This window comes from Ailuropoda melanoleuca, chromosome X (assembly GCF_002007445.2).
Source record: "Ailuropoda melanoleuca isolate Jingjing chromosome X, ASM200744v2, whole genome shotgun sequence".
In the NCBI taxonomy this organism is placed as follows: Eukaryota; Metazoa; Chordata; class Mammalia; order Carnivora; family Ursidae; genus Ailuropoda; species Ailuropoda melanoleuca.
Window position 1 is genome coordinate 95,839,315 of NC_048238.1, and position 26,034 is coordinate 95,865,348.

General features: G+C 43.8%; 1 protein-coding gene across 1 annotated transcript in view; it reads right to left on the reverse strand.

Annotated features, from left to right (window-relative positions):
• GPC3 (glypican 3) overlaps positions 1 to 26,034 on the reverse strand; it is a 404,167-nt gene that overhangs the window by 22,729 nt on the left and 355,404 nt on the right. The window contains exon 7 of the mRNA XM_002918749.4: positions 25,332 to 25,491. Coding sequence (XP_002918795.1) covers positions 25,332 to 25,491 — 160 coding nt within the window. The remainder of the gene's footprint in view (positions 1 to 25,331; positions 25,492 to 26,034) is intronic.

Below are 26,034 nucleotides of genomic sequence, written 5' to 3' on the forward strand. Positions count from 1 at the left end.
CACGTTCTTCCCAGCTAGACCCCGCGTTCCACTTCTGACCCCCACAGTAGCCTCGTAGGGACAAATAAAAGCATACCTTGGGAGTTGTCATATCTCGGAAGTCCGCGGCGCCTCACTGCTGTTCATAGGTTTAAATCCAAACTCTCTGATTCTTTTGTACCTTCCTTCTGCCTAAAGAGCAAGCACTGCCGTACCCAGCCTCTGTATCCTCACAGTGCTAGTTGCACAGTAGGTGCTCAGTACAAATCTGTGAGTTGGGCTCAAATGCCTGGCTGAACTGAATTCCCTCTCTCCGAGCACTTTCTCTTCCTGCCTTGTGCCTTCCCAAGTTAGTGGAGAAGAGGGAAGCTTCCTATACCATCAGTAAGGTCTTGATACTCAAGCTCTCTGCATGCGATGAACTGGGGAGGAACTTGGGAAACTCTGAAGGTCACCACTAACGCTGGTTAAATGGCCCATCCCCAAGGGACTTGTAACTCTGGAGCCCTTGACGGATTTATGCTTTTTGGTTGAGCTGAGCCAGGAAATGATTTGAAGTAAGAAGGAAAAAGAATTCCTGAGAGTTTAAGGAAGACAGTGACCTGAGTGCAAATCCAAGCTCTACCCCTTGACAACAGTAAGACGTGGGGAAAGTCATTTTACTTCTGTTAGCCCTGGATTTGTCATCTCTCAAGTGAGCATCATGACCTGCACCCCCCAAGACCGCTGAGGGCATTAAATGATGGCACTGATGCAAGGTACCTCACAGAAAACCTGCTATCAGGGGCATCTCAATAAATACTTGTTGATCAAAATTGGAAGAGTGACTGTTCAATTTTTTCCAAAAAACAGTAGGCGCAGAACAGGAGCAGCCATAGAGCTTCTTTTTAAACACAACTGAGCTTTACATGTAGAGCTTGCCAGATTCCATCATAACACCCCCCCCAGTGTGCACTGCAGGCCCAGTGCATTCTTCTGAAGGCTGCCAACTTTTTGGATGACATTGTGTCTTCTAATAAGATGGGTGGGCCTTTTGTCTAGAGTGCAGATGCCAGGAGTGGGAGTGATGAATTCAGGTGTATAGCTCAGGAACCGTCACCCACTTCCAGACCCCAGCAGAGTGGCCCTCCTACAGAGAGGACACATGAAGCCTGACCTATATGCAGGCACATCTGTTCACAGCACGTGGCACCAGAGCTCATCTTGGCTTTTCAATTTTTAATGATAATAATAGTAATACTCTCAACATGGTGGTGACATGGAAGTTATACATGTACTGGTACCACCACTTCTGAAATCCTCAGCTGTACTGCAACTAACCTAAGAAACCTACCGAGACCACGTGGAGTATCATGTTGAGCGTAACATACACGTGGAGCTGCTGATGTCCCATGCAAATCAAATATTCACCAGTTGGGTTATGTTGGTGAAGGCGAGCAGACTCTAGGCCAAAACACGGTCTCGGGTCTCCTCCTCCTACAGAGCAGGCCGCATCTCCTCAACTTCACCTCGCCTCTCACCACCAGACACACAGAGCCCAAGGAGGCAATTCCGCTGTACACTGTGATCTGGCTCAATCCTGGCTTCCAGGCCAGAGAAAGAGATTTGTTCAAGCTAATGAATGCTTAACAAACTCCCAAACCTTAAAGTGTGCCCAGATGCCAGTCACTCCCAAGTAGAGACAGCTAAGATAGAGTAAAACTAAAAAGGGACTCTTCTCCCAGCCTTTACCTCCTTTCCAACTTTAGTGACTTTTAAGCAGGAATCGTCTCGAGTCAGAAAGGCAGAGGAAGGCCAATGAGTGTTTCCCCAACATTTCTCCTACACTGATATCAACAGAAAGCTATAAGGAAAGCATCCTTGTCAGGCAACTGCTTTCCATTTGGTCAAATACTTTGTGAAAACCTACTGTGCACCAGGCCATGGGCGGAACCCTGAGTTTCCCAGGTGGACCCTGTCCCTCCCATCCCGGTGTGGTCTTGAGTGAAGAGGATGCATATGGCACTGTGACACAGTGTTGCATATCCAGTCTGTCTCACCCACGAGACCTTTCCCATGGCTCCAAGAAAAGAGAAACAACACAGACTAAATGCCCTGAACACTTAAAAATCATGGCCAAATGTCTGGGTGTGCTCAAATCACACCCCACTGGGACAACATCCTGCAATTCTGAGAACTGAGAACAGTAAAGAGTTGCACATTTTGCCTGGGAAGGACCAAACTCACATTTTCCTTGGCAGTCAGGCCAATGGTCCATAACAGAGCCCTTTCAGTTAGTTGCTTTTCTTACAGTTGAGTTCCTTGACTTATGTTTGGATGGATCTTTGCCTTTATCTCCTGAAGATGTGGTCAAAAGGTACTGACCAGTGTCTTTGGCACTGAAGATTCTTCCCCCTTTTCCCTAGGAGCACTTTTCTTAAGGAAATATAGAAACGCAGTTTAATTGAAAGTCCACTTGGAATTCAACCTACTCCATGTATCTGCCAAAAAGGGATTGCGGAGAGGCCCAAATCCAACAAATAAAAACTAGGGCCCATTTATAACACGTTTTCCTCTTGACTTTACCAGAGGGGAACTCTGGGAAAAACCAAAGCATTTCTTATTTATTTACACATAAAACAATTCGGGATCTTTCCAATGTACTGAAACTTTATGGAATCTTTCAAAGAGATTGTGAGGGAGAAGGAAGTCATATTGGTCAAGGATAAACAAACTACCAAACCAGCTGAAATTGGTTCAAAGTGTAACAGTGCAAAACTCTGAATGAATTCAGTCTTTAGGCAAAGGATGAGCTCTAAGCCCTACACAGAAGAACAAATGCTCAGACAATAACCAGAAGGCTAAAATGAAGCATTGAGCACCCAATTTTCATTGCTCAGACTGATCCCCAACTTAGGAAGAGAGAAAGCTGCTACAGTCCACAAAGGGCATCTCCCGTTTATAGGCTAACAAGGAAGCCACTGGAAGGCAAGTGACAGACATAACGGATCACCTCCCAGATGTCTGGAAAGCCTGTCCTCCCTTTCTGCCACATTCCCGTTACTAAATGGGTGCCTATTCACTGCACAAACATTCACATGGTACCCACTCTGGGCCAGCACAATGCTCAGTGCCAACAGGACATGTTCCCTGCCCTCGAGGACTGCTACACTGATAGAGCATCCACTGTGTGGGTTCTTAGATACACTATCTCATTGAATCCTTCCAAGAATCCTATGAGGCAGGTATTACTATGTCTATTTTACCTGAGATTCAGAGACTATTCTTGTCCAAAGCTACAAAATTCGTCAGTGGCTGTCAAATAAATAAATAAAATCTTTAAAAAAAATTCGTCAGTGGCTATGCTCTTACCTACTGTCACACTGCCTCAACCAGGTACAGAGGAACAGGAAGTTTCGAGGAGGGAGTGATCAATTTCGGCTTGGGTAGGAGTGTTTTAAGATCATGGAAGACTTCATGGAGGAATAAGCATTTAAATTGGGGCTGGAAGGCATGAGAGGTTTGGATATGTGGAGGCTAAGGGGAAGGAGTAAGTGGAAGGAGAGACAGAAGTATTCCCAACAGAGAAAAAAAATGGCATATGTGTGAGCATGGGTATGGAAAAAGGGAAAATACTCAGGAAACAGTTTGGCTGGACTGTGTGAGAAGCAAGGGATGAGACTGAAAAGGTTGAGTGGGTGAAATTGCAGAAGGCATGCAAAAATGAGTAATGGATGAAGACATGAACAAGCTAGAGCAGTTTTTAGGTACAGATCAGCTTTTAACCTTAGAGCCACAGTCCTTTCAAAGCTGCTGGTCTCTGCTCTTTTTCTGTCTCCAGCCAATAAGGAAGATTTTAGAGCCAACAATGGGATGCTGGTGTGCGTGCGTGTGTGTGTGTATGTGTGTGCGAGATATTCAGAAACCATGATCCCAGTAGTTCCTGGGAGCTGGGGACAAGAGTTGCCTATCCTTATAGGACAGTCCACGGCTGTGTACCTTGTTCGTCATCATCACTATTGATGGGAGCTTTCATTGAACTAAAGATACAATTTTAATTACAATAGCCTTGAAACATCATTCCATAAATTCTTCTCCAACCAGAAAAGTTTTATATTTTTCTGAGCAAAACTAACATTTGGGAATTAAATGTTGTATTTCAAATCACTCTGTGCTGGGTGGCTGTTGGTATCCATTTTATGGTTAAATGTGAGACATATGTGGCTATAAACACCTATCCATGTAGTGTCCCTATAGATATAGACAGTAAGCTCTTAAAAGCCATTTCCATATTGCATAATAAGTATTAGCAGATGGAAGTTATTTCTAGATTACATAAATTTTGGTTATGCTAGAAACATCATTTGTACAAAAAAGAGAACACTTTTAAAACAGAGGTATTAATGAATATAATATGAAATGGGCACATCTGCGGATGACTCATTCTAGGTTGAACAAAACAATTCCCTTAAAGGCATCCATTCTCCAAACTCCCGGTAGAATTAGGCCCCACTGAGTTGGCAATTCCATCTTTTCTCAGCATGAGATTCACTGCCTTTACTAGCTTGATTTACTGAAAGATAATTAGATGCACAGTCTAGGTCCGAGAGCCTGGTCTTTGGCACCATGACCAAATGCCTAAAGTGATTCACCATTCCGTGTTGGTCCTTCGCCATCTTTATATTGCTGCAGCCAGTGTACCCAATTTTATTACTTAGAGACAGGATATTCCATGGCTGGATTTTAAGAGCGTTCATATAAGAACTCAAAAAAATCTCATAAGAAATGGTTCTCCTGTATTTCAATCTTAAAATTACCTACTGTGAATGTCTGTGATTTTATTATTGCATAGTTTTATAAACTTATACATATGTGTATGGCATAAGTATGAGAATTTAGAATCATGAAAAGAAATCAAGTTTTTTTTCTTTTTGTCTTGAAACCCACATCCTGGTTGATCATAATATTTTTATTTCTTTGATGTTTATTTGCATTACCTTATAAATCTACAAGTGAGAATGGTTTCGCTGACAAAAGGCAATACTGAACACCATTTAAAATAGGAAATTAGTTCCAGAACTTATTTTTTGAGGAATGGCCAGCTCTTAAAAAAAATGGCATAAATGATACCAATGGACAATTTAAGCATCACTTTTGACTTCATCCACCCACTCATACTCAGCCATTGTGCTCTACGCATTTAGACTGGCTACTTTTTTCAGGTGTCCTGATAGCCATTTTCTATAGCTGATCTGATTTGGTCATCAAGGAGGCTGAGGACATTAGTCGAATGTAGGTTTCATGCTACTGAGTCCCTACGGCTTTGGTAACAGGCTAACAAACCACCATGTTCAGATATTCAAAATCCCCTTTCTTCTGTCCTGGCTTACATCAGTAGCCTCAGCCTGGAAGGGATAGCAGAAAGACTAAAAGCTACAGACTACTTCGGATAGACCACAAAATGAAAAATCTCCTTGTGGAAAATTAAGTGCTGCCTCTATGCTTCTAAAAGGCAGAAGAATTGAAGTGGAAAGACGACTTCCTGTAGGTTTGTTTTCAATCCTGAAATCAAATGGTAATTGTGAATCACATGCCCTCTTCAGAAGGACATGGAGGAAGGATTATTGATTGAATCTTGTTTTAAACTATGAAGTTGAAGCTGAGAAAGTACTTTACATCTCCATATCAACCCTGCAGATAAAATGGACCAGTTCACCACAGAATATACAATATTTTTAAGTGTATATGGGACATTCTCCAGTACAGACTATATACTAGGTCATAAAATAAGCCTCGATAAATTTAAAAGGATGGAATTCATGCAAAGTATGTTTGCCAATCACAATGGAGTGAAATTAGGAATCAATAGCGGAAAGTTATTTAGGAAATTCACCAATATTTTGAAGTTACATAACACAATCCTAATAAACCTGGATCAAAGAAGAAATCACAAGGAAAATTAGAAACTACTTTGAGATAAATGAAAATGAAGATACAACATACTGAAACGTATGGCATTCGGGGACAGTAGTGCTTAGAGGGGAATTTATGGCCATAATCACCTACATGAAACAAGAAAAAAGATTTCAAATCAATAACTGAGTCTTCCACTTTAAGACACGGGAAAAGGAAGAGCAAATTAAACTCAAAGCAACCTGAAGGAAGGAAATAATAAAGATTAGAGGTAAAATGAATGAAACAGAGAACAGGAAAACAATAAAAACAGGAAAATCAATAAAACCAAAAGTTGTTTCTCTGAAAAGTACAACAAAACGGAACAACATTTAGCTAGATTGAATTAAGGAGAACATAGAGAAGACCCAAATTACTAAAATCAGGAATGAATAAAGGACATTACAACTGACCTTACAGAAATAATTTTTTAAAGGATTATAAAGGGAATATTATGAAAAACTGTAAATCAACAAATTAGATGATCTAGATGAAATGGATACATTCATAGAAATACACAAACCATCAAAACTGACTTAAGAAGAAATAGAAAATCTGAATAGACAAAGCCCAGGTCTGGATGGCTTCATTCTCCCAAATGTTGAGATAAGAATTAACAGCAATCCTTCACAACTCTTTCAAAAACTAGAAGAGGTGGAAACACTTCCAACTTATTCTGAGACCTGCATTACTATGGTACCAAAGCTAGGCAAAGATATCACAAGGAAAAAAAAACACTACAGACCAATATCCCTTATAAATATGAGTGTAAAAGTTATCAACAAAATAGAAGCAAAACAAATCCAGCAACATGTATAAAGTACTGTATACCAGGACTAAGTGGAGTTTATCCCAGGAATACAAGGTTGATTAACCTTACAAAATGCAAACAATATAAAATACCATGTTACTAGAATAAACAAAAACCCATATGATTATTTCAATACATACAGAAAAAGCATTTGACCAAATTCAACATCATTTCATGATAAAAACACTTGATGATCTAGAAATAGAGGGGAACTTACTCAAACTGGTAAAGGGCATCCACAACAAACCCAGAGCAAATATCATACTTAAAGGTGAATGCACGAAAGCTTTCCCTATAAGATAAGAAAAAAGAAGGATGCCAGCTCTTGCCTCTTCTATTCAACACTGAGCTAGAAGTTATAGCCAGTGCAATCAGGCCAGAAAAATAAAAGGCATCTAGATTGAAAAGGAAGAAGTGAAATTGTCTTTATTTATAGACAACATAATCAAGTGTAAATAAAATTATGAGGCAATCATTAAAAACCTATTAGAACTAATAAATGAATTCAACAAGGAAGCAGAAATACAAAAATCAATTGTATTTCTTTTTTTAAAAAGATTTTACTTATTTATTTGACAGAGAGAGAGAGTGAGAGAGCACAAGCAGAGGGAGCAGCAGGGAGAAGGAGAAGGAGAAGCAGGCTCCCCATTGAGCAGGGAGCCTGATGTGGGGCTCAATCCCAAGATCCCGGGATCATGACCTGTGTGGAAGGCAGACACTTAACCAACTGAGCCACCCAGGCACCCATCAATTGTATCTCTATATAAGAACTTACAAAGAACAACCTGAAAATTAAATTAGGAAAACAATTTTTCTATAATAATATCAAAAAGAATAAAATACATAATATAAATTTAATAAGATAATTACAAAACCTATGCTCTGAATACCACAAAACTTGTTCAAAGAAATTAAAGAAGACCTAAATCAATGGAAACCCACCCTATTGGACTGGAAGACTTAATATTGTTAAGATGTCAACACCCCGAAATTGAACTACAATTTGCAGGAATTGACAAGCTGATCTTAAAATTCATGTGGAAATTCAAAGGACCCATAATAGTCAAAGCAGTCTTGAAGAAGGAGAACAAAGTTGGAGGCCTCACACTTCCCCATTTAAAAACTTACTACGTACCTACGTAATCAAGACAGTGTGGAAATGGCATAAGCATATAAAAATAGAATAGAATCGTGAGTCTAGAAATAAACTTTCACATTTGCAATCAATTGATTTTTGACAGGGTACAAAGACCATTCAATAGAGAAAAAATAGTCCTTTCAACAAATGGTGGTGGCATAACTGGGGAATGCAAAAAAATGAATCTGGACCCCTACCTCACATCATATGCAAAAATTAACTAAAATGGATCAAAGATGTAAATATAAGAACCAAAACTATAGAACTCCTAGAATAAGACATAGATATAAATCTTCCTGACCTTGGATTAGGCAATGGTTTCTTAGATATGATACAAAAAGTACAAATAACGAAAGAAAAATCGATAAACTGGACATCATGAAAATTAAAACCTTTTGTGCTTCAAAGGCTACCCACCAAGAAAGTGAAAAGCCAACTCACAAGCAGGAGAATACATTTGCAAGTCATACATCTAATAAAAGTATTGTATCCAGAATATTAAAAAAACACTTAAAACAGTGAGAAGAAAAAGAACTTGATTAAAGATGGCAAAGCAACCAAACAGACAGTTCTCCAAAGAAATATACGAATGGCCAATAAACACATGAAAAGATGCTCAACATCATTTGTTAACAGGGAACTGCAAATCCAAACCACAAGCTAGAAACCATGTCACACCCACTAGGTCAGCTGTATTCAGAAAAGTCAGGTAATGACAAATGTTGAAGAGGATGTGGATGTGGACAAACTGGAACACTCACTGCTGGTGATAATGTAAAATAGAGTAGCCACTTTGAAAAAAAAAAGTCTGGTAGTTCTCAAACTATTAAGCACAGTTACCTTGGGGCCCAGCAATTCCACTCCTAGTTACATATCCAAGAGCGATGAAAACATGTCCACACAAAATCTTATTCAAGCAGCATTATTTACAGTAGGACCACATATGATTCCATTTATACGAAATTTCAAGAATAGGCAAATCCATAGATACAGAAAGTAGATTAGTGTTTACCTAGAGTCAGGGTGAGGGGTGGTGAGTAACGGCGACAGAATATGGTTTTCTTTTTAAAGTGCTGAACATGTTCTGAAATTGATTGTGGTGATAGTTGCACAATTCTGTGACTATACTAAAACCCATGGAAGTCTACATTTAAAATGGTTGAAACGTATACTTATGTGAATTATATTTTAATAAAGCTGTTACTAAATGAAAGGACCAGTTCATCAGCTCATATTTAAAATGAAATTCCAGGAGCGCCTGGCTGGCTTAGTTGGAAGAGCATGCAACTCTTGATCTTGGGGTCATGAGTTTGAGCCCCACGATGGGTGCAGAGATTACTAAAAAAATATATAAATAATTAATTAAAATAAATAAAATGAGATTCCACAGAGACCTGTATTAATAAAAGCAACATTCTTTATGCAGAGGAAATTATCAATTCTCATTGGCCACATATTACGAACCAAAGATAACCACTGGTTCAAGTTGGTTAGACCTGTTGGTCATGTCTTACTAGACTTCTCCATGAACGAATTTATATTTTTTAGCTAAGGTTGTAGATTTTCTAAAATCAACCTCTTCTTTATGGAACATCTCCAATCTTTGGCTTGCCAGCAAAGCTGACTGTAAGTTTTGTATGTCTTGGCCCAAGGAAAAGAGATTATACTAGACCAGGTCTCTTCTACGTTTTTGCAAAAGTCCAGGATGATCAAATTAATTTAGTCATATCACCCCACGCACTCCATTTGCATTCTTATCTCTATCTTCTTTGTGGGGAGAACCGAGAATAGTGAGGCTCAAGGGTTGGCCAGTGGAGCACAGCATGGTTAAAATGACCAGTTTCAGGCCCTTAGTGCTGAATGCTGGTCATTACCCTTTTTTGACCTCAGCACTGGCTGAAACAGTGCCTGTGGGTCTCTGTGGGTGCCAAATGAAAGGCCTCCATGGTGCAGGTAAGAGGACCATGAGGTAGAAAGGGAGGCGTCACAGCAGAGTCTAGTATTGATGTAGTTTCCTGGCTTTCGGAACCAAAAAGCCATGGGTTTGACTCTTGGCTCAACCATTTATTAGTCATGTGACCTTGAGACATTTACTTAATCTCTCTGAGCTTCATTTTCCCCATCTATAAGATGGGAGTTATAGTATTACCGGCCTTTCCTAGGGTGTTGGGGAGATGAATGTGTTAATACTCACTTAGGCCAACGTCAGCATGGAGAGACCAGTGGTAAGTGTTGTTCTGTTTCTGACTGCTACTATTATCATTGTTACTACTACTGCTAGAATAAGATACTCTCCCACATTCATTAGGAATTTCTGTAACATGCAATTCTCGAACATACCAAAGACCTACAAGAAGCCAGGCTCGCTCACAAGCACACAATTTAAAATTTAGAGTTGGTCTGCAGGGATAATGAATAATTCTAAATGTATTATTTTAGCTGGGGCACTGGGCCCAAGAACAGTGCATGGGGCCTTTACCCTGGCTGCCTGCTCAGTCTCCCAGAACCAAGATTATGCAGGTTTCCAAAGCTACCTTCAGGATAAGCTGTCCAAACCAACTGCCGCCCCAGCAAATGATAGCCTAGGATGTACTTAGGCCAGATGGTCACGGAGCACAAGAATGTGCTGTGTGTGGATCAATAATTACAGCTCTCAAGTGGAGCAGAGGAGTGAATTACTTGAACACCATGTGCTCTTCAGTCCCTCCTTTTTGGGCCCAGGCTCAGGCCCCCAGAGGAACTATGATTCATGAGAAAGATATGGGGAATGTATATGTCTATGCAGAGAGGGAGGAAAGGGGTGCATGACTGACTCAGTAGAGCACGGGACTCTTGATCTCGGGGTCATGAGTTTGAGCCCCACGTTGGGTGGGAAGCTTACATTAAAAATAAAAAGATTAAAGAGAGAGAGAGAGAGAGATGGAGAAAAGAGAAAATTCTCCTGATAGTTCAAAATAGTTCAACTCAACTGGGCTGAGCACTGTTCTTTCAGCCCCTCCCTATGCCACCTCACTCCCAGAAGGCCAGAGAGGCTCTGAACTATCTTTGCTGAGGTTATTCTGATTCTGAGCATCAGCTCCATGGAAAAAGTTAATGATCATCAACAAATATTCATCAGCTCTAAGTGTTGGCCCATGAAACAAGGTGGTTACAGAAGTGGGCTTTGTTATCAGAAAGATCTGGACTCCTATTTGAGCTCTGACTATCCATTGACCTTGGGAAAATTACCTAACCCTCTGAGTCTCAGTTTTCTCTTCTATAAGAGCTGACATTAAAGCTGACCTTGCAGGGTTGTAAGAAGGATTTAATCAGACGATGAATTTGAAAGTTATTTGTAAATGACCATCTGCTCGTTGGTTGTTGTTGTTATATACAGAAAAGTGGATATAAGGGTTTAGGGCAAGAAGGAGAATCATGGAAGGCTGAGGTCATCAAGAGTGACCTTTGTAGAGGAGGTGGGTCTTGAAGTATCGGGAGGCATTAGGGCAGGAGAACGGAGGGCACTGCCAGCAGGTGTAAAGGTCTGAGCAAAAGTAAAGAGGTGGTAATGAGACTGACATGTTCAGGCAAAAGATGCACATTTATAGCTCATTTATAGCTATAAAAAATTCCAGAGGACACTGTGGGATCATTAGCAAATCCATAGTCTCATGGTCTGAGTTCAGAGTTAATAGGCAGCATGGCCTGGGGGGGTCTGAAATCCCGGGCAGCAGAGTCCTCACTGCACCTTGACCCCAGTGCTGAGTTGCATGTTCAGGCTGCAGGGCATGGACATTTGTAACCTCCTGGCTAAGGTGCCTGAGCCCTGGGAGTGCTTGCCGCTGTGACACTGATGTGGCCCACATAGCGAGAGAAGCCATAAAGCTAACAAGAAAGTAAGAACACATCTATTAGCCACTGAAACAGCATGCTCCTTAAAGCAACTAGATTCCTGACAGGAACGCTCCAACGGGGGATGAGGAAATGCTTTGGAAAGTACAAAGTTATTAAATGAAGCAAATCTATACATTTATGCGCACACATACGTACATAGTGTAATTGCTGAAATAAGAAAAGAATTTATCACTGGAAAAAAACCAGCACAGTTTAATGTGATGTGTTGTCTTAAAATTCAATACTCCTCTAACCTTGCCCTTTTAATTTGACAAATGCTAGATGTGTTTTATGTTTGAAAATTCATTTGGAAACCATTGAGGTCATCATTTGGATAGGCTTGTTTTAATTCATATTTCTACTGATGTTTGCCCTTGTGAGCAGAACAGACATGGTGAAGGCAGGATGGATTTATACACATTGTGGTGGGCCTCTTCCAAGAATAATAAATCCTTTGGTTTCCAAAACATTTAAGATGAACTGATAAACCCTAGCATGGGTGCCTGGTGACCTGGCTGGCTCTATCCATATTCATCCAAATGACTCAGTGATGTGTTTTCAGCTTTTCTTGCCCTCATGTTGTCCCTCAGTGCCCTTGATTTTGTTAGTTCTTCAATATTTTACACCTCTCTGTGCTGTTTCTTTATCTGCAAAACCGATAATAATAATGGTACCCACCGCACAGGGTTGTTGGGAAGGTAAAATTAATTGCTTCATGTCAAATGCTTAAAACAGTGCCTGGCACATAGTAAACACTCAAAAACTGAGCTATTATTATCATGCCAAACCCATCATGCTCTCTCCGAATGGCATTAGCATCTGCCCATTTGCCCGAGGTGGAAACACGGACCTTGTCCTTGACTACTCTCGCTCCCTCATCCAGCCCCCTCTGAACAATCGGGCTCTGTTGATTCTTCTTCTTAAAGATTTCTTCTTCGTGAAGATTTCCAAAATGCAATTCTGACCAAGTAATAATTCTCCCATAACTTGCACTCTCTCATACTCCCAACTTACACACACACACGCGTGCGCGCAGCCAACCAGAGGGCTGCCTTCCATCTCTTGGTGGTGTTCCCTGCGGTGCTATGTTGAGAAGGATTATGGGGTCACATCTGGCCCCAGTGCGGTGGGGTGCTGTGATTAATTATCAACGTCTGCCACGGGAGGGGTGGTGCCTGGGGAGGCTGAGGAGCTGTATGTTGCGAATTTATAGACCCTGCTACAGGATCAAGGCCAAGCTCCTTAACAGGGCATAGAAGGCTCTCATGATCTGACCCCTCGTGAATCGTCCAGCCTTACCTCTTGCCTCTTGCTGCTCTAGCCACACCAAACTGCATATTGTTCCCAGAACCACCATGTTCGTTCTCACCTCCCTGTCTTATACTACCCTCCCAGCATGCAATGCTCTCCCCTTTTTGCCTGACTCCTACACACTGTTGAAGACTCAGCTCAGTGTTTCACCACCCCAGGCTGGGTTTGAAGCTTTTCCTTGGTGTTTCCAAAACTCCCCGTGCACACTGCAATCGGTGCTTTAAGCATATCACATTATAATTATCTAGTTAGGTGTCTGTCCTCCCTGCCTCCCGTCACCGCTCCCAAGCAGCCTAGGAGCATATGTGGGCAGGTACCATGCTCATTGGTTTTTGTACGGCCAGAGTCATGCAACCAAAACTTACTGAGCACCAGTTCCATGCCAGGAGCTGGGAACCGCCTGGCTTCAAACCAATAAATATGCTAGAATGGGTATAACAGAGCACTCTGTCTAGGGCAAGCCTTCACGGAGAAGGACGCGACATCTGAGCTGAGTTTTAAAGGGAGAGAAAGGGAAACCATTATGGGCTAATGTGCAGAGTATTAACAGCCACCATTTATTGGAACCCACTAAGGGGCAGGCCCTGGGCTGAGTGCTTTATGGATATCACAAAGACAGGAATTTATAAAGGCCCAGGCAGGCCTTAAAGAGCAGCACGGCAAGTTCAGGAACAGTGAGAATTTCAAGGTTGTTGGAACACAGGATGGGGCAGGGGTTAGTGGGAGCCAAGGTGGGAGAAATAAGCCGGGGCCAGAATCAGAAAGGCTGGGCTGACGGATTTGGCTTCACTGCCCCTCATTCATGCCCGGAATCCAGGGACAGCCAGGAGAATGCCTGTCAGACTGCAAGCTGGCTAGGAGTCAGTGGGAAGGCCACAAGCTCTCTTTGAAGGAAGGCAGTCTAGTTTTCATTCCTTAAGCCAAACCTGGTTCTAAATCCCTTTGACGGGCTAAAAGTACTGGTTTAGGCTAACGTGTGACTTGGGTATTCAGGTTCAGGGTGTCCTAGAACTGAAATGCACATGCTTTCCACGGATGCTGTCCAAATCGTTACCGCTGACCCAAACACATCCGTCTTCCCTGCCCTACCATTCCATACAAACTGGTGTATGGGGAGAAGGAAAGCTAGAACAGAAAAAAAAAAAAGAACTAAACTAAATGGAGAGAGAAATTCATGGTCCCATGCTCCAAAAAGCCTGAGTCAGAAAGCTATTAGTGCAGAAAGGCGTGATCTCTGGATGTTGACTAGAAATGAGGAAGACGTGACAAGCCTACAGACACAAAGTCCCCATGTTCCTTGTCCTGACGGACTTAGCCTTCCAGGACTGCGTGTCACAGACAGGTTCCAAAACCTGCAGAGGCCGAGCGCGGACGCTCCTACACACCCCTGCATCCTGGTAGAGACACCCTCTGACTCCCCAATCCGACCGCCTTTGCGGAGAATCTCATTCCTCAGACCTCTAGCAATCGGTGCTGTATGGGAGTATGAGTAATATGTGGCCTCCTGGCACAAACCAGAAAGAAATGTTGGAAAGGAGAGTGGGGGTGTGTTCCAAATTTAGCTTTCCTTCCAACCCCTGCCCATATGGTCGGTGGTTAAAAAAGTGATTACCAAGCCAACAAAATGTAACCCGATATTAGGAGTTCTGCTCCGGGCAACCACGGCTAATGGCAGCACACGGTATTCATTGGTCATAATGCCGTCTGATATGGGGAGACTGGCCTCTGAAAGTGGTCCTCGCCTCAGTGCCCCATGAGCTGGCCCACGAGACACCCACCTTGTGGGATGGGACTGATGAGATTGCCAGCAGTGAAGCAGAGAGATCGCAGTGAGAGCCCATCGACCTCAACAGGGAATAAGGGGTTTTGAGGGGAAAAAAGAAAAAGTTTATGGCTCTGGTTAACAGTTGGCAAGTTAGGAAGTTTCCAAGTCTCGGATTCCAAAGGAATCCTAGATTTCAGAGTAACTGAAAATGAGGGGCTCTTGCATTGCCTAGCATAACTTAGGAAGAGAGAAACTTTCCCTCACTCGTGGTGGAAAAAGCTATTGAGTTAAGCCTAGAACCTTTATTTTTTATTTTTTTTAAAGATTTTATTTATTTATTTGACAGAGAAAGACAGCCAGCGAGAGAGGGAACACAAGCAGGGGGAGTGGGAGAGGAAGAAGCAGGCTCCTAGCAGAGAAGCCTGATGTGGGGCTCGATCCCAGAACGCCAGGATCACGCCCTGAGCCGAAGGCAGATGCTTAACGACTGTGCCACCCAGGCGCCCCAAGCCTAGAACCTTTAAAGATGAAGGAAGGAAAACAAACCTTCCGAAATACCCCTTCACCCCACGGTACACTAGTAACTGTTTAACGAATGGCTCTAAAAAAAAAAAAAAGAAAGAAAAAAGCCTGTGTTTTAGCTCATTTTAACTCTTGATGGAATAAAAGAGGCAGAACACACAATTTCCAAATAATAAAAAATATACAATACTCTTTATTATAAATTCCGTAGAGCTGGTTGATTCTCACAGAATCCTTTCATTGATTTTTGCCAGGCTCTTACGTCGGTAGCCAAACCAGGGTTGTGGCTGAGAATCAAGTGTGGCTCCTGCAAGAACAGTGGCTGATATATTGGTTTACATTAAGGAACAAAAAGAAAATAATGAAGATATGTGTTGGACTCTCATTCCTTCATCAACGATGGTAGTGACTTCTCTGCTAAATCGGATAACAGTTTTCAAATACTGAGGAACAGGCCCTCAAAGCTCTGTGCTCCTCGCAACGTAATGGCTACAGAGCCAACACGATTTAAAGTTTAATCCACACTGCTAATGTTTTCCTATCACTTTCTTAAGTTAGAGTCTAGATGATCAACAAAACAAGACATCAAGCCGTAGTTTGTAGTTTCTGCTGCTTTCTGTGGTGTAAATATTTCCATCCTGGTCAATATCAAGCTAGTTTACGGAGGTGTAGCAGCACACGGCTGCCCTCACCCCCATTTCAACTGCTGCTTTGGAGTCTGTTCTGCCATTGGCTCCTACAGGAAGGGGGAGACAAGGCAGAGACACTGACAGCAGGCTACTCCTCCCTACTCAGAGGGGGTCTGCTGCTCTGCTATTTTATGCCAATCTGTGAGGAGACAAGCACAGAAATTGGAAGTAAGCACTTGGCAATTTTTATAGCAATTTGACAGAGAGATTTTTTAGGTCTATTGAGTCTCCTAGTTTAAAACTGTGGCTTATATTTTGTAGGCCTTTTTGTGGTCTATTGAGTCTCCTAGTTTAAAACTGTGGCTTATATTTTGTAGGCCTTTTTGTGATTTCCTTTTTGTAGCAATTCATTTTTATTATATTTTACAAAACTATTGGTCCATGACAGATTCAGGAGGAACAAACCCCCTGCCTCCTAGTCCTTCCCCACAGAGAACTTGAGATGCACTGGTCTATTCTGTGAGGCCAGGGTCAGAAGGAGAGAGTGATGCGGGAGACAGGTGTAGACGGGACAACCTTGATATTGACCATTCCGCCATTAGGGCTAACCTCGTGGCTGGAGGAGGGGCTGTAACCCGGTTGACTTTTCTAACACAGGGACAGGGAGGCCACAAGCCTGCAAATAATTGGGGAGAGGTGAGAACAAGAGTTCTAGAGGCTATGAGTGACAGACACGATGTTGAAACAAATTGCTCCCTGAAAAAAATCTCTGTCATTCCAAGGATCCATTTGCTCAGGAAAAAAGTTGCAGAAGATCATAATTGGTGACATGTGCTCAAATACAACGAGAGAGAATGACTTCTCCATTTCTCTTTCCTCCCCCCAGCCAGAAAAATTGCCTCATTGGATTGTTCTACCATCTTGGTTCTCTTTCGCTCTCTTTGTATGATTGAATCATCATAAAACCATAGCGTTAAGAGCTATTCAGGACCATGGAAGTCAAGAGCCCACGATGTAGGTATCTGCTCCCTTTCTGACATCCCACCCCACCCTCACCCAGCTAATCTTTCTGGTAGATGGTTATTTAATCTCTAGTCAAATTATCTCCAGAGCCAGGGAGCTGATTGTTCCCTAGAGCAATCCATGCCACTGAGAAACAGCTCGAAGTGTTAGAAAGTTCAGTCTTTTCTCAGACAAAATAGATCTCCTTGTAAATTCCACGTATTCATTCCAGATCACCCTCATCTTCCACACGCGAGTCCTCAAAATATTAGAAGACCACATTCACACTCCCTAATTCTTTTTTTGTATAGCCTGAACATCACTACTTCTTCTCGCTACCCTTCCACTAAGGCTGTTTGCGGATTCTTCACCGTCCTGCTCACGCTCCTCAAGGGGTACGCTAGACCACAGACATCTGTCTCACACAGCCCGTCCTGCCCGCCTCGCAGGAGCCCCGCCTCCTGTCCTGACCTGAACAGGAAGTGCCTAGCTCTCTGCTCACAATTTCAGCTGCTAGAAGTCAAAGGTTACTTTGAGGAAGCTAATTAAAGAAGCAGTGAGGTTAAAACCTGCCAAATATGAGGCAAAAGGAAGCAAATGCTGAGACGTAAACAAGGCATGTGGATAAATGAAATATTTATTGAACATCTACTGAGTGACAATTACAAGGCAAGGCAGGGAAGGGGAACAGAGGTAGGTGACTGAGAGCTGGTAAGTGTATATATACAATGAACAAGACTTGCTTTCTACTCTCTGAAGAGCTCATCGTTAGTCAAGGACATTACTTTGTTCTGAAGCCCATCCTGAAATTGCTAATGAGACTGCTCCCAGCTCTGGCCATAGACTCCTCTCTGGCACCAGAATTTACAGAACAGCCTTTGCTGATTTTTATTTATTCAGTAATTATATTACTGCTTAAGTTCATCAACGAGCTACAAATTAAGAGATTCTGTCTGCACTGGTCTCCCAGTCTCACCTTAAAGGCTTATTTACCCTCACCCATCCCATTAGGATTGTTAAAAAAAAAAATCAAAAGGCAATTTTTAAAATTCAGTAAGTATATTTAGAAATGTTAAGAACTGTAAGTGCCATGGATCATTAAACATCTTTTAGCCAGGTGTGTACGTAGGCAGGCACTATAACAAGTTTTCCTTTCAAAACAACTAACCATACAGGGGAAAAAAAAACAAAACAAAACTAACCAAACAAAAACTTGCCAGTGACTTTATTCCTACCAAAGCAAACTAGACATCTCCTTGCACCTGCCACAGGCAAATGATGGGGAGAAAAAGATAATTGGCTACACCTTCTTGCCGTATTATAACCAAAGTTAAAGGACAGCATGGTATGAATTGGAAAGAGAGACTTGGGGGCATGTGTGCATGTGTGCAGATGTACGTGCCTGTGTGGGGAGTTTCAGGGGTTTCGTGGAAGGTTGGCGATCGCAAAGCATCTGGTGGCTCCGAGTCCCTCCTCCCGTCAGAGCAGGACCTCAGCCTGGCTTCATATCTGATCTCCACGTGCAGCCCCCGGGACTGGAGGCCCCTGACCCCTTTGCTTGCTGTCTTGCTCTGTAGGCTCACGATTCCTCAGCGTACCGGGCTCCTCCGGGTTGGGCTCATGCAAGAGACCATCGTTCAGGGCCACTACACAGGTTTCATTAGACCTCACATGTTTTCTCTTTCTGAGATGGTATTTCTTCTTGCAAGGGTGCACTTCCCAGTTGATGGCATACAGCCCTGCTTTCCCAGATCCCTTGTGGATGGTATCTTGCAGGGCTGGCTTCAGCTGAGCTAGAGGCTTTGGGCTTGCCACCTTCCTGCTGGTTCCTTCTCCAGTTTTCTACCAGCGAAGTGTTGAATCTCTCCCTCGCATTCCCTTCAATCATACTAGATGACCACAATTTAGTCGAGGCTGTCACTAGATTGGCCAACATGGCTTCACCCAGAGAAAATCAATTGTACCATTTAGGCAGATTCGTATATTCAATGGTTTCCTTTTAATTTGAAACTGAGCATAAACTGTAATACAATGGCCGCAAATTATTCACACCCCCCTAATGCTCCCCCAATTCTTAGAGTTCCATGTAAGGCCCACCAGCCTTATCGCAGCGTGACCCTTGATAAAAGCCTCCTAGCCTAATGGCTCAGGCAGGGAAGTCTCCCGGGGCAGTAGGCCTAGAAAAGTGAACCCCTCCTGAACATCTCCTCACGAATAATAAGAAACACACTCTTTAAAGCATCTCAAGTTATGGTAATTTATGGAAAGTTTTTTTACCTTCCCTTACTCTCATGAATCACCAGTTTACCTGTACTAAATCCCTAGGCCACACTAAAGCATGGAGAAGGCCCTTTTCTGGGTATACGTACTGAACAGGCAGGTAATATTCCTCACTGATATTAAATCTCACATCAAAATCTGTCTCTGGGAGCCATGGAAACGGCCCAGAGCTCTGGGGTTAGATGAGACTGGCTGTCTCGTCATCTGTGAGCAAGAACCACCTGGTCTGTATCAGCGTGAAGTGCTATTATAGTGAGCTCTGCTTCCTTCGGCTTCCCTGTGGCGTTTGTTCTCGAAAAGATCAAGGCACGAAAGCAGATTGCTTAGAGCTAAGAGCAAGATAGAATGGGAAAAAAAAATCACAGGCCCTTTCTTGACCTTCCCCAACTCGCGTCCGCCCTTGCCCTCACCGCCCCACTGACACAAAAGGAAACAAAACATAACTAGCTGTGATTCTTGCAAGGTGTAGGTGACTACCACTGTTGTGACTGTGGTTATTTGCACAACTCAGCAGACATGTTTGTCATTGTTGAAATGCCTTCTCACTGGGCTAGAAACAAGTTAATGAGTAACTGAAAACTCCATCTTGGGGAGGGAAAAGAAGGAGCATATTATAATGAAAATTGCTGTGGCCAGAACACTGGGGACTTAATTTTTCTAATTTTAGCTACAGGTTTTGGCAACTAAAACTTATAACCCAATGGTACTAAACAATATTAACAATATTACCCTAAATGAGAAACTGCTTTACAGTTTATAAAGTCCTTTTATGCCCTTTGTCACCTGTGTTTCATTTGACAACTTTTGAAGTGGGCAAGGAAACATTTTTTTAAAGATGTATTTATTTATTTGAGAGGGAGAGAGCATATGAGTGGGGGGGAGGGGCAGAGGGAGACGGGGAGAGAGAATCTCAAGCAGGTTCCCTGCTGCTCACAGAGCCCGATGTCGGGCTCGATCCCAGGACCCCGATATCATGACCTGAGCCGAAACCAAGAGTCGGATGCTCACCAACTGAGCCATCCTGGTGTCCCTGCAGGTCAGGAAATATTTCATCATTATCTTACAAAGGAGGAAACTGAGTCTCAGAGGAGCTGAGTGACTTTGTCCAAGGTCACAAGACTGGCAAGTGGCAGAGACTGAACTGAGACTGTGTTTGACTCTGTAGATGAAATGCCCTTCCTTCCTGGAATGTCTCAAGTGTCAGCAGCCTGAAGGGAGAAGGGTATCGCGTGTATCCATCAGCTGGGATCCACCTCACAGCGAATGAATGACATGATGTCCCCTTACACTGGGGTCACATGTTTGAGGGACTGATATCCCAAGAAAGGACATGGGGGGGGGGAGTCACTACAAGTTGCTGCCTGAGAATTCCAGCAAAGTGTGCAGAGGAAGTAGGACTATCAAACTATAGCATACATTTTGGGAAAACTGCCATAATTTATTGCTGGACTTATGACCAATAGGGTGGTATAAATAGATATATATCTGTGTCCATATGTATTTTGATCTCTGAACAGGACTCAACAACTTTCCCATAAAAAAAAAAAACCCAGGACATTTCATTCCTCTACAAACTTTCTACTTATTCTTTGGCAAGCCATGTGATTTGGTCTAAAACGTTACACTCTTGCAGATGTCACCCATGAGAAAAGGCCCATTATACGGTTCCTCCGTTGGTTTTATCCTTCTCACCAACCAGACCAAGCCATTAATGAATTTATTCATACACTGTGACTGCCGGCCCGCATTACGGACGTCTGACTCGACAACTCAGAAGAGGTAAGCTATTGAAGAGCCCTTCACCTCCTCCACGCGCACAGGCTTGCTACAAGTCAGAATGTAAGGTTGCCCTTGATGCACTTAAAAATATGAATGAAAATCATATTTCCTAAATACTGTGTTTTTTTTTTTTTAGTTGTTCTTTTGCCTCCAGATCGCAAAGTAACAGCAAGGAGGAAATCTTGAGCGTAGAGACTCATGGGGCCTGCAGCTGTGCGTCTTCATGGCTTGGCTCCAGCACCGCTGGGAGGAGGTGACTGGTGGGGCAGAGTGGACAGCTGCTTCCCCTCACAACGCCTGGATGCGACAGCGCCAAATGGCCAAAGGGACCTGCCTGGGCCTGGACTTCACCTTCACCCTGACCCCCAGCCCGGGAACAAGTGGTAGGTTTTCTCTTTTCAGTCCCCACACTGACATGGTGAAACTGAAAGTTTCTTGAGGGTGAACAGTTGCACAAGAAACATCTGTTTAAATGGGTAAGAAACATCCATTTGGTTTTAATACTGGTTCAAGTTGTGAGCCTAAGACGTGTTTCGTGAAGCCTCGTCCTCAGCTCACCACCAACCGGCTCGAGCCACCCTACACCCGAGTAGCCACCAGGAATGTGTTTATCTTCTCCGGACTGTTTTCACTTCTCTCATCCCAAGAACGAGGCTTCCACGGCATCCGTGATCACTTGCCCCTGTCTTTGACCCTGCCTGAGTCAAGATTATCTTCTTTTTCTGACTTTGGCTGATAAAGACATTAGGCTCACCAGAATGTTCTGGCTGTACCCATAGAATAGTGCAAGCCGGAACAAGCATAAGCCAAGGGAGGAAGGGGGTGAGGGAGCAGTAACAGAGATCTCTGAGATGGGTGTTTCTTGCTGGGTTGCTTCGTGAGCGTGTTTCAATTGTTTCCAAGGGCAGGTGTGTGTGTAGGTGGCGTGCACACATGCACCTATGTGAGTACATGCACATGTGCGTGTGGTTCTCTGTGTGGGTGAGAGTGGGGACTTGGCGGAGAGGGGGCAGATGCTTAAGATGCTTAGTCATCATGTCTTGGCTAGGGCCACCTGGCCAGAGCTTGCAAAGCTTCTCAGGAGTCAGCCCGAGCCAAAGTGCTGGCAGCAGCCAGCTTCCCAACCAGCTTACAATAAGGGCTTTGACAAGGCCGGTAACTGGCAACAGCGCTGATGGCAGCCCGGCAACGAGACAGTTCGTTGCACTGGCTCCATCGCGGAGGTCTGTCTTTGGAAGGGAGGCTGAACATGGTGTTCAGTGCAAAAGCATTTTCTAACTCCTGGGTTCAATTCTATCTTTGCAAGAATTACGTGCCGAGCTAGGGATGCTGAGAAAGCCAAAGAGCTTCCAGAGATGGGAGATTCATAGTAACAGTCTCCCGGGTGTTATAAATATCCGTAGAGCTAAGCTCAACAGGTTGCAAAGCACTTCCACACTCATCATCACCTTTGATTTCCACATCTCGTGGAGGTGAGCGAGGAGGCATATTCCTACTTTCTAGCTGGACGAACGGGCTCAGAGGACTACATAACCTGCGCGAGGTCCCGCTGTGCGGAAACGTGCTACAACCGGCACCCACGTGTCCTAATCTCTCATGTGGGTGACTGGGCCTCGGGCCTCTTTTCTACGTCCTGGAACACTTAGCTCCCTGGGGGCCAGCTTGGTGGCTTCTTAGACGCTTCAGGTATGAACCCTAAATGCTGCATGTGCTCGATGAGAAGGCGGGAAGGGCTGCAAACAGATCGCCCCGGACTCCTGTTCACATGACCTGTGATTCATTCGTTCTTGAGCCTGAGAGTCCGCGTTCCTAACACACTCCCGGAGGATACAGGTGTTGCTGGGCCACGGAGCCCACCTGGAGCAGCAAGGGGTACTGGGGATACTGCTGAATGTTGGTTACCCGGTTTTAATTGCCTTTTATGGGTCTTAAGCCAAAAAAAACTAAGAAAACAAGCTCATTCTAAGCTGCATGTGCAGGCTCTTTGAGCTCCCAGAGGTCAGCAGTGGCAGCAACAGAGCCGTCGTTTTAAGGGTAGATAGCATTGTTTGAGTGCTTACTAGGTGCCAGGCACCGAGCCAAATGCTTTGCGTGGATGATTTGATGATGAGGATGATGTTACTGAATTGCCACAGTCTTACATAACCGAGAAAAATGAAGTAAGCGAGCAGGGGACCTAAGAGGTCAGGAGAAAACTCTGAGGGAGATGTTCCCGAGACTCCAATAAGCACCCTGCCAGGGACTTGGGCCAAATGGAAGAACACGATCGTGGATTGCCCGCACCAGCACAGCCCGCGAGGACGGCGCATTTTCTCTGTTTCGCAAATGGAGAAACTGACTTTCAAGAAAAGGAAGGGGGCTTGCCCTGGGACACGTGGGAGTTCGAAGCAAAGTCAGGAAGAGAGGTGGCCTGCACTTCATCCAGCGCAAGAAAACAAGGGAAGAAGGGAGCCAGGGCAGCCAGCCAGGAGGACCGCCTGCTGGTTACGGTGAAAAGGGTAAAAGGTCTGTTCGGGGACAAGAGGAGATAAAAGAAGGTCTGAACCTCCTCTGAGACTTGATTTTTTTTTTAAATTTTTTATTCCCAAGTTGTGTTTTGGAGGAAAACTTTGGAAGTTCTAAGGGAGATGGCAGTAAACGCACATAGTGTTCCAAGTCGGTTGACTAAGTGGATGTTGATGAATCACCAGGACCAGATGGCACCTACCCAGATTTGGGGTAAAATTGTGTAAGAGCTGACCAAAGCATAGAGCTTGTCATTCCAAATAGCTATTGTGCCATGAGCCTGGCGGATTGCCAGCGAGTCTCCTCTCCATGAGAAGCATTTCAAAGGGGATCGAGGGAGCTCCAGGCCGGTAGGATCACTGAACATGTTACGCAAGTGTAACCTATTGGGAGTAAGGCATCATTTTTCCTGTAAATTAAATTAACCACCATTTGTGTGGTGTTTTACAGTTTACAAAGCACTTAGGGTTAATCATGCCTAACTAATTGGCTAGAATTCTTTGAGAGGATAAATGTGCGACATGGGCAAAGGGAAACCAGTGGATGTAATCTATTTAGATTTTGAAAAGGCCCTTGACAAGGTCCCCTACCAGACACTGTTTAAAATGTTAAGGCGTCATGGAATTGTGGAGTAGCGTTTTGAAACGGATAGGGACGTGGCTTATAGGCAGGAAAGCGAGAGGAGGGGTGGGCAGGGACATTTTTGGAGAAGGATGAAAAGTGGTGTGTCCCAAGGACCTGCTGGAGCCAGTTAACATATTGGCGAATCATCTGGTCAACCGTTAAATGACTGAGAGCTGTTCTGCGGGGCAAAATGCAAAGCAGATTTCGGTCTTTTTACAATTGTCTAGATAAGCAGAGAAAGAAGACTCAGAGTAGAATTACTCCAAAAGAGGCCTCTGAAATCTCACTGCCTGGCTCTGAATCCTGACTCTGCCCTTAGCAACTGCACGACCTTAAGCAAATTATTCGACCTCTTCCAGCGTCAGTTTTCTCATCCGTAAAGTGGGAATCACCACCCCTCGTTCATAGTGGAAACGATACGAGACAATGCAGGCAAAGTTCCGGCACAGCGCTTGGAGTCTGGTTAACATCCAGAGAACATTGGCTTCTATTATGTTTACTTATTATTAGATGCTGGCCTCTGAGTGATCTTGTTATGCCCTAGGAGTGGAACTTGGGAGTCACTGCAGACTATTTCTTGAAAGCATTGGCAGCGTTTGTTTTAGCAATTCAGAGAGGATGGGGGATGTGTGTAGACAGAGATGATTGTGAAAGATCTCATTCCAGGAAACAAACGATTACGGGGCGCCTCGTATGTGCTAGATACCAGGCTAGATGCTTTACAAATGTTCCCTATTGATGTACTCCTCCGGTAGTCCTATGAAGTTGGGGTATTGATCCCCATTTGACAGATGAGGGAGTGAAGACTTAGGAGGATGGGAGCCAGAACGCAAATCCAAGTTTGCTCTATCCCCAAAGCTAGTTTTTTGTCACTGCATCATATTTAAAATGCAAATTTTAAATGTTAATTCCAGTATAATTAACATACAGTGGAGGGACGGGTGTAATTTAAGGAGGGACAAAAGACCGGGATCTATACGGCAATAAATGTGGGCAATGGTATGAAGACAGAAACAAGAGCAGTACGTTTATGCTTCCTTCTGGAGTTACCCCATTGTTGGTGTTCACTGGACCCCCAAGATTGTGGGGACTTTTGAAAAGTTAGAGGGAGCAGAGTCAACTGGTGCTGAACCGGGGAGGCTGGCCATCTGGGGTCAGATGCCAGCCGCCACGCGCACCCACCTGCGAGGAAGCGGAGCTGGTTCCTCACTTTTGTGGCGCCATCCCCTGAGCCCCCGATGCACTCATCTTCGTCGTCGCCACAGTCACCACTTCCAAGCCCTTCCTCGTCAAGGTTTTTATCCAGAACTCTACCTTTGGGCACAGACATGGTTCTCAGGAGCTGAAAGAAATGACCAGAAATGTAGCAGCAATTTAGATTTCTCAGGGAGGTCTAAGACAGTGTCTTGTGAACAGGAGGCATTAAAGAAGGTTGAATGAGTTATACAGAATCTTTTAAAAACCATTTTCAAATGTAGGTAAGTGTAAACGGCTTATATTCTTTTTTCCGCCAAGATTTATTTATTTGAGAGAGAGAGAGAGAGAGAGAGAGAGAGTACAAGAGCATGGGAGAGGGGCAGAGGGAGAGGGAGAAGCAGACTCCCCACAGAGCAGGGAGCCCAATGGCGCTGATCTCATGACCTTGAGATCACGACCTGAGCTGAAACCAAGAGTTGGTCACTTAACCGACTGAGCCACCCAGGCACCCCTATATTCTTTTTAAAAAAATATTTATTTTTTTTCGGGGGAGCGGTGCAGAGGGAGAGAGAAAAGGAGAGAATCTCAAGCAGACTCTGTGCTGAGCCCAGAGCTCAAGGTGGGGCTCGATGCCATGACCCTGAGATCACCACGACCTGAGCTAAAACCAACCAACTGAGCCACCCCA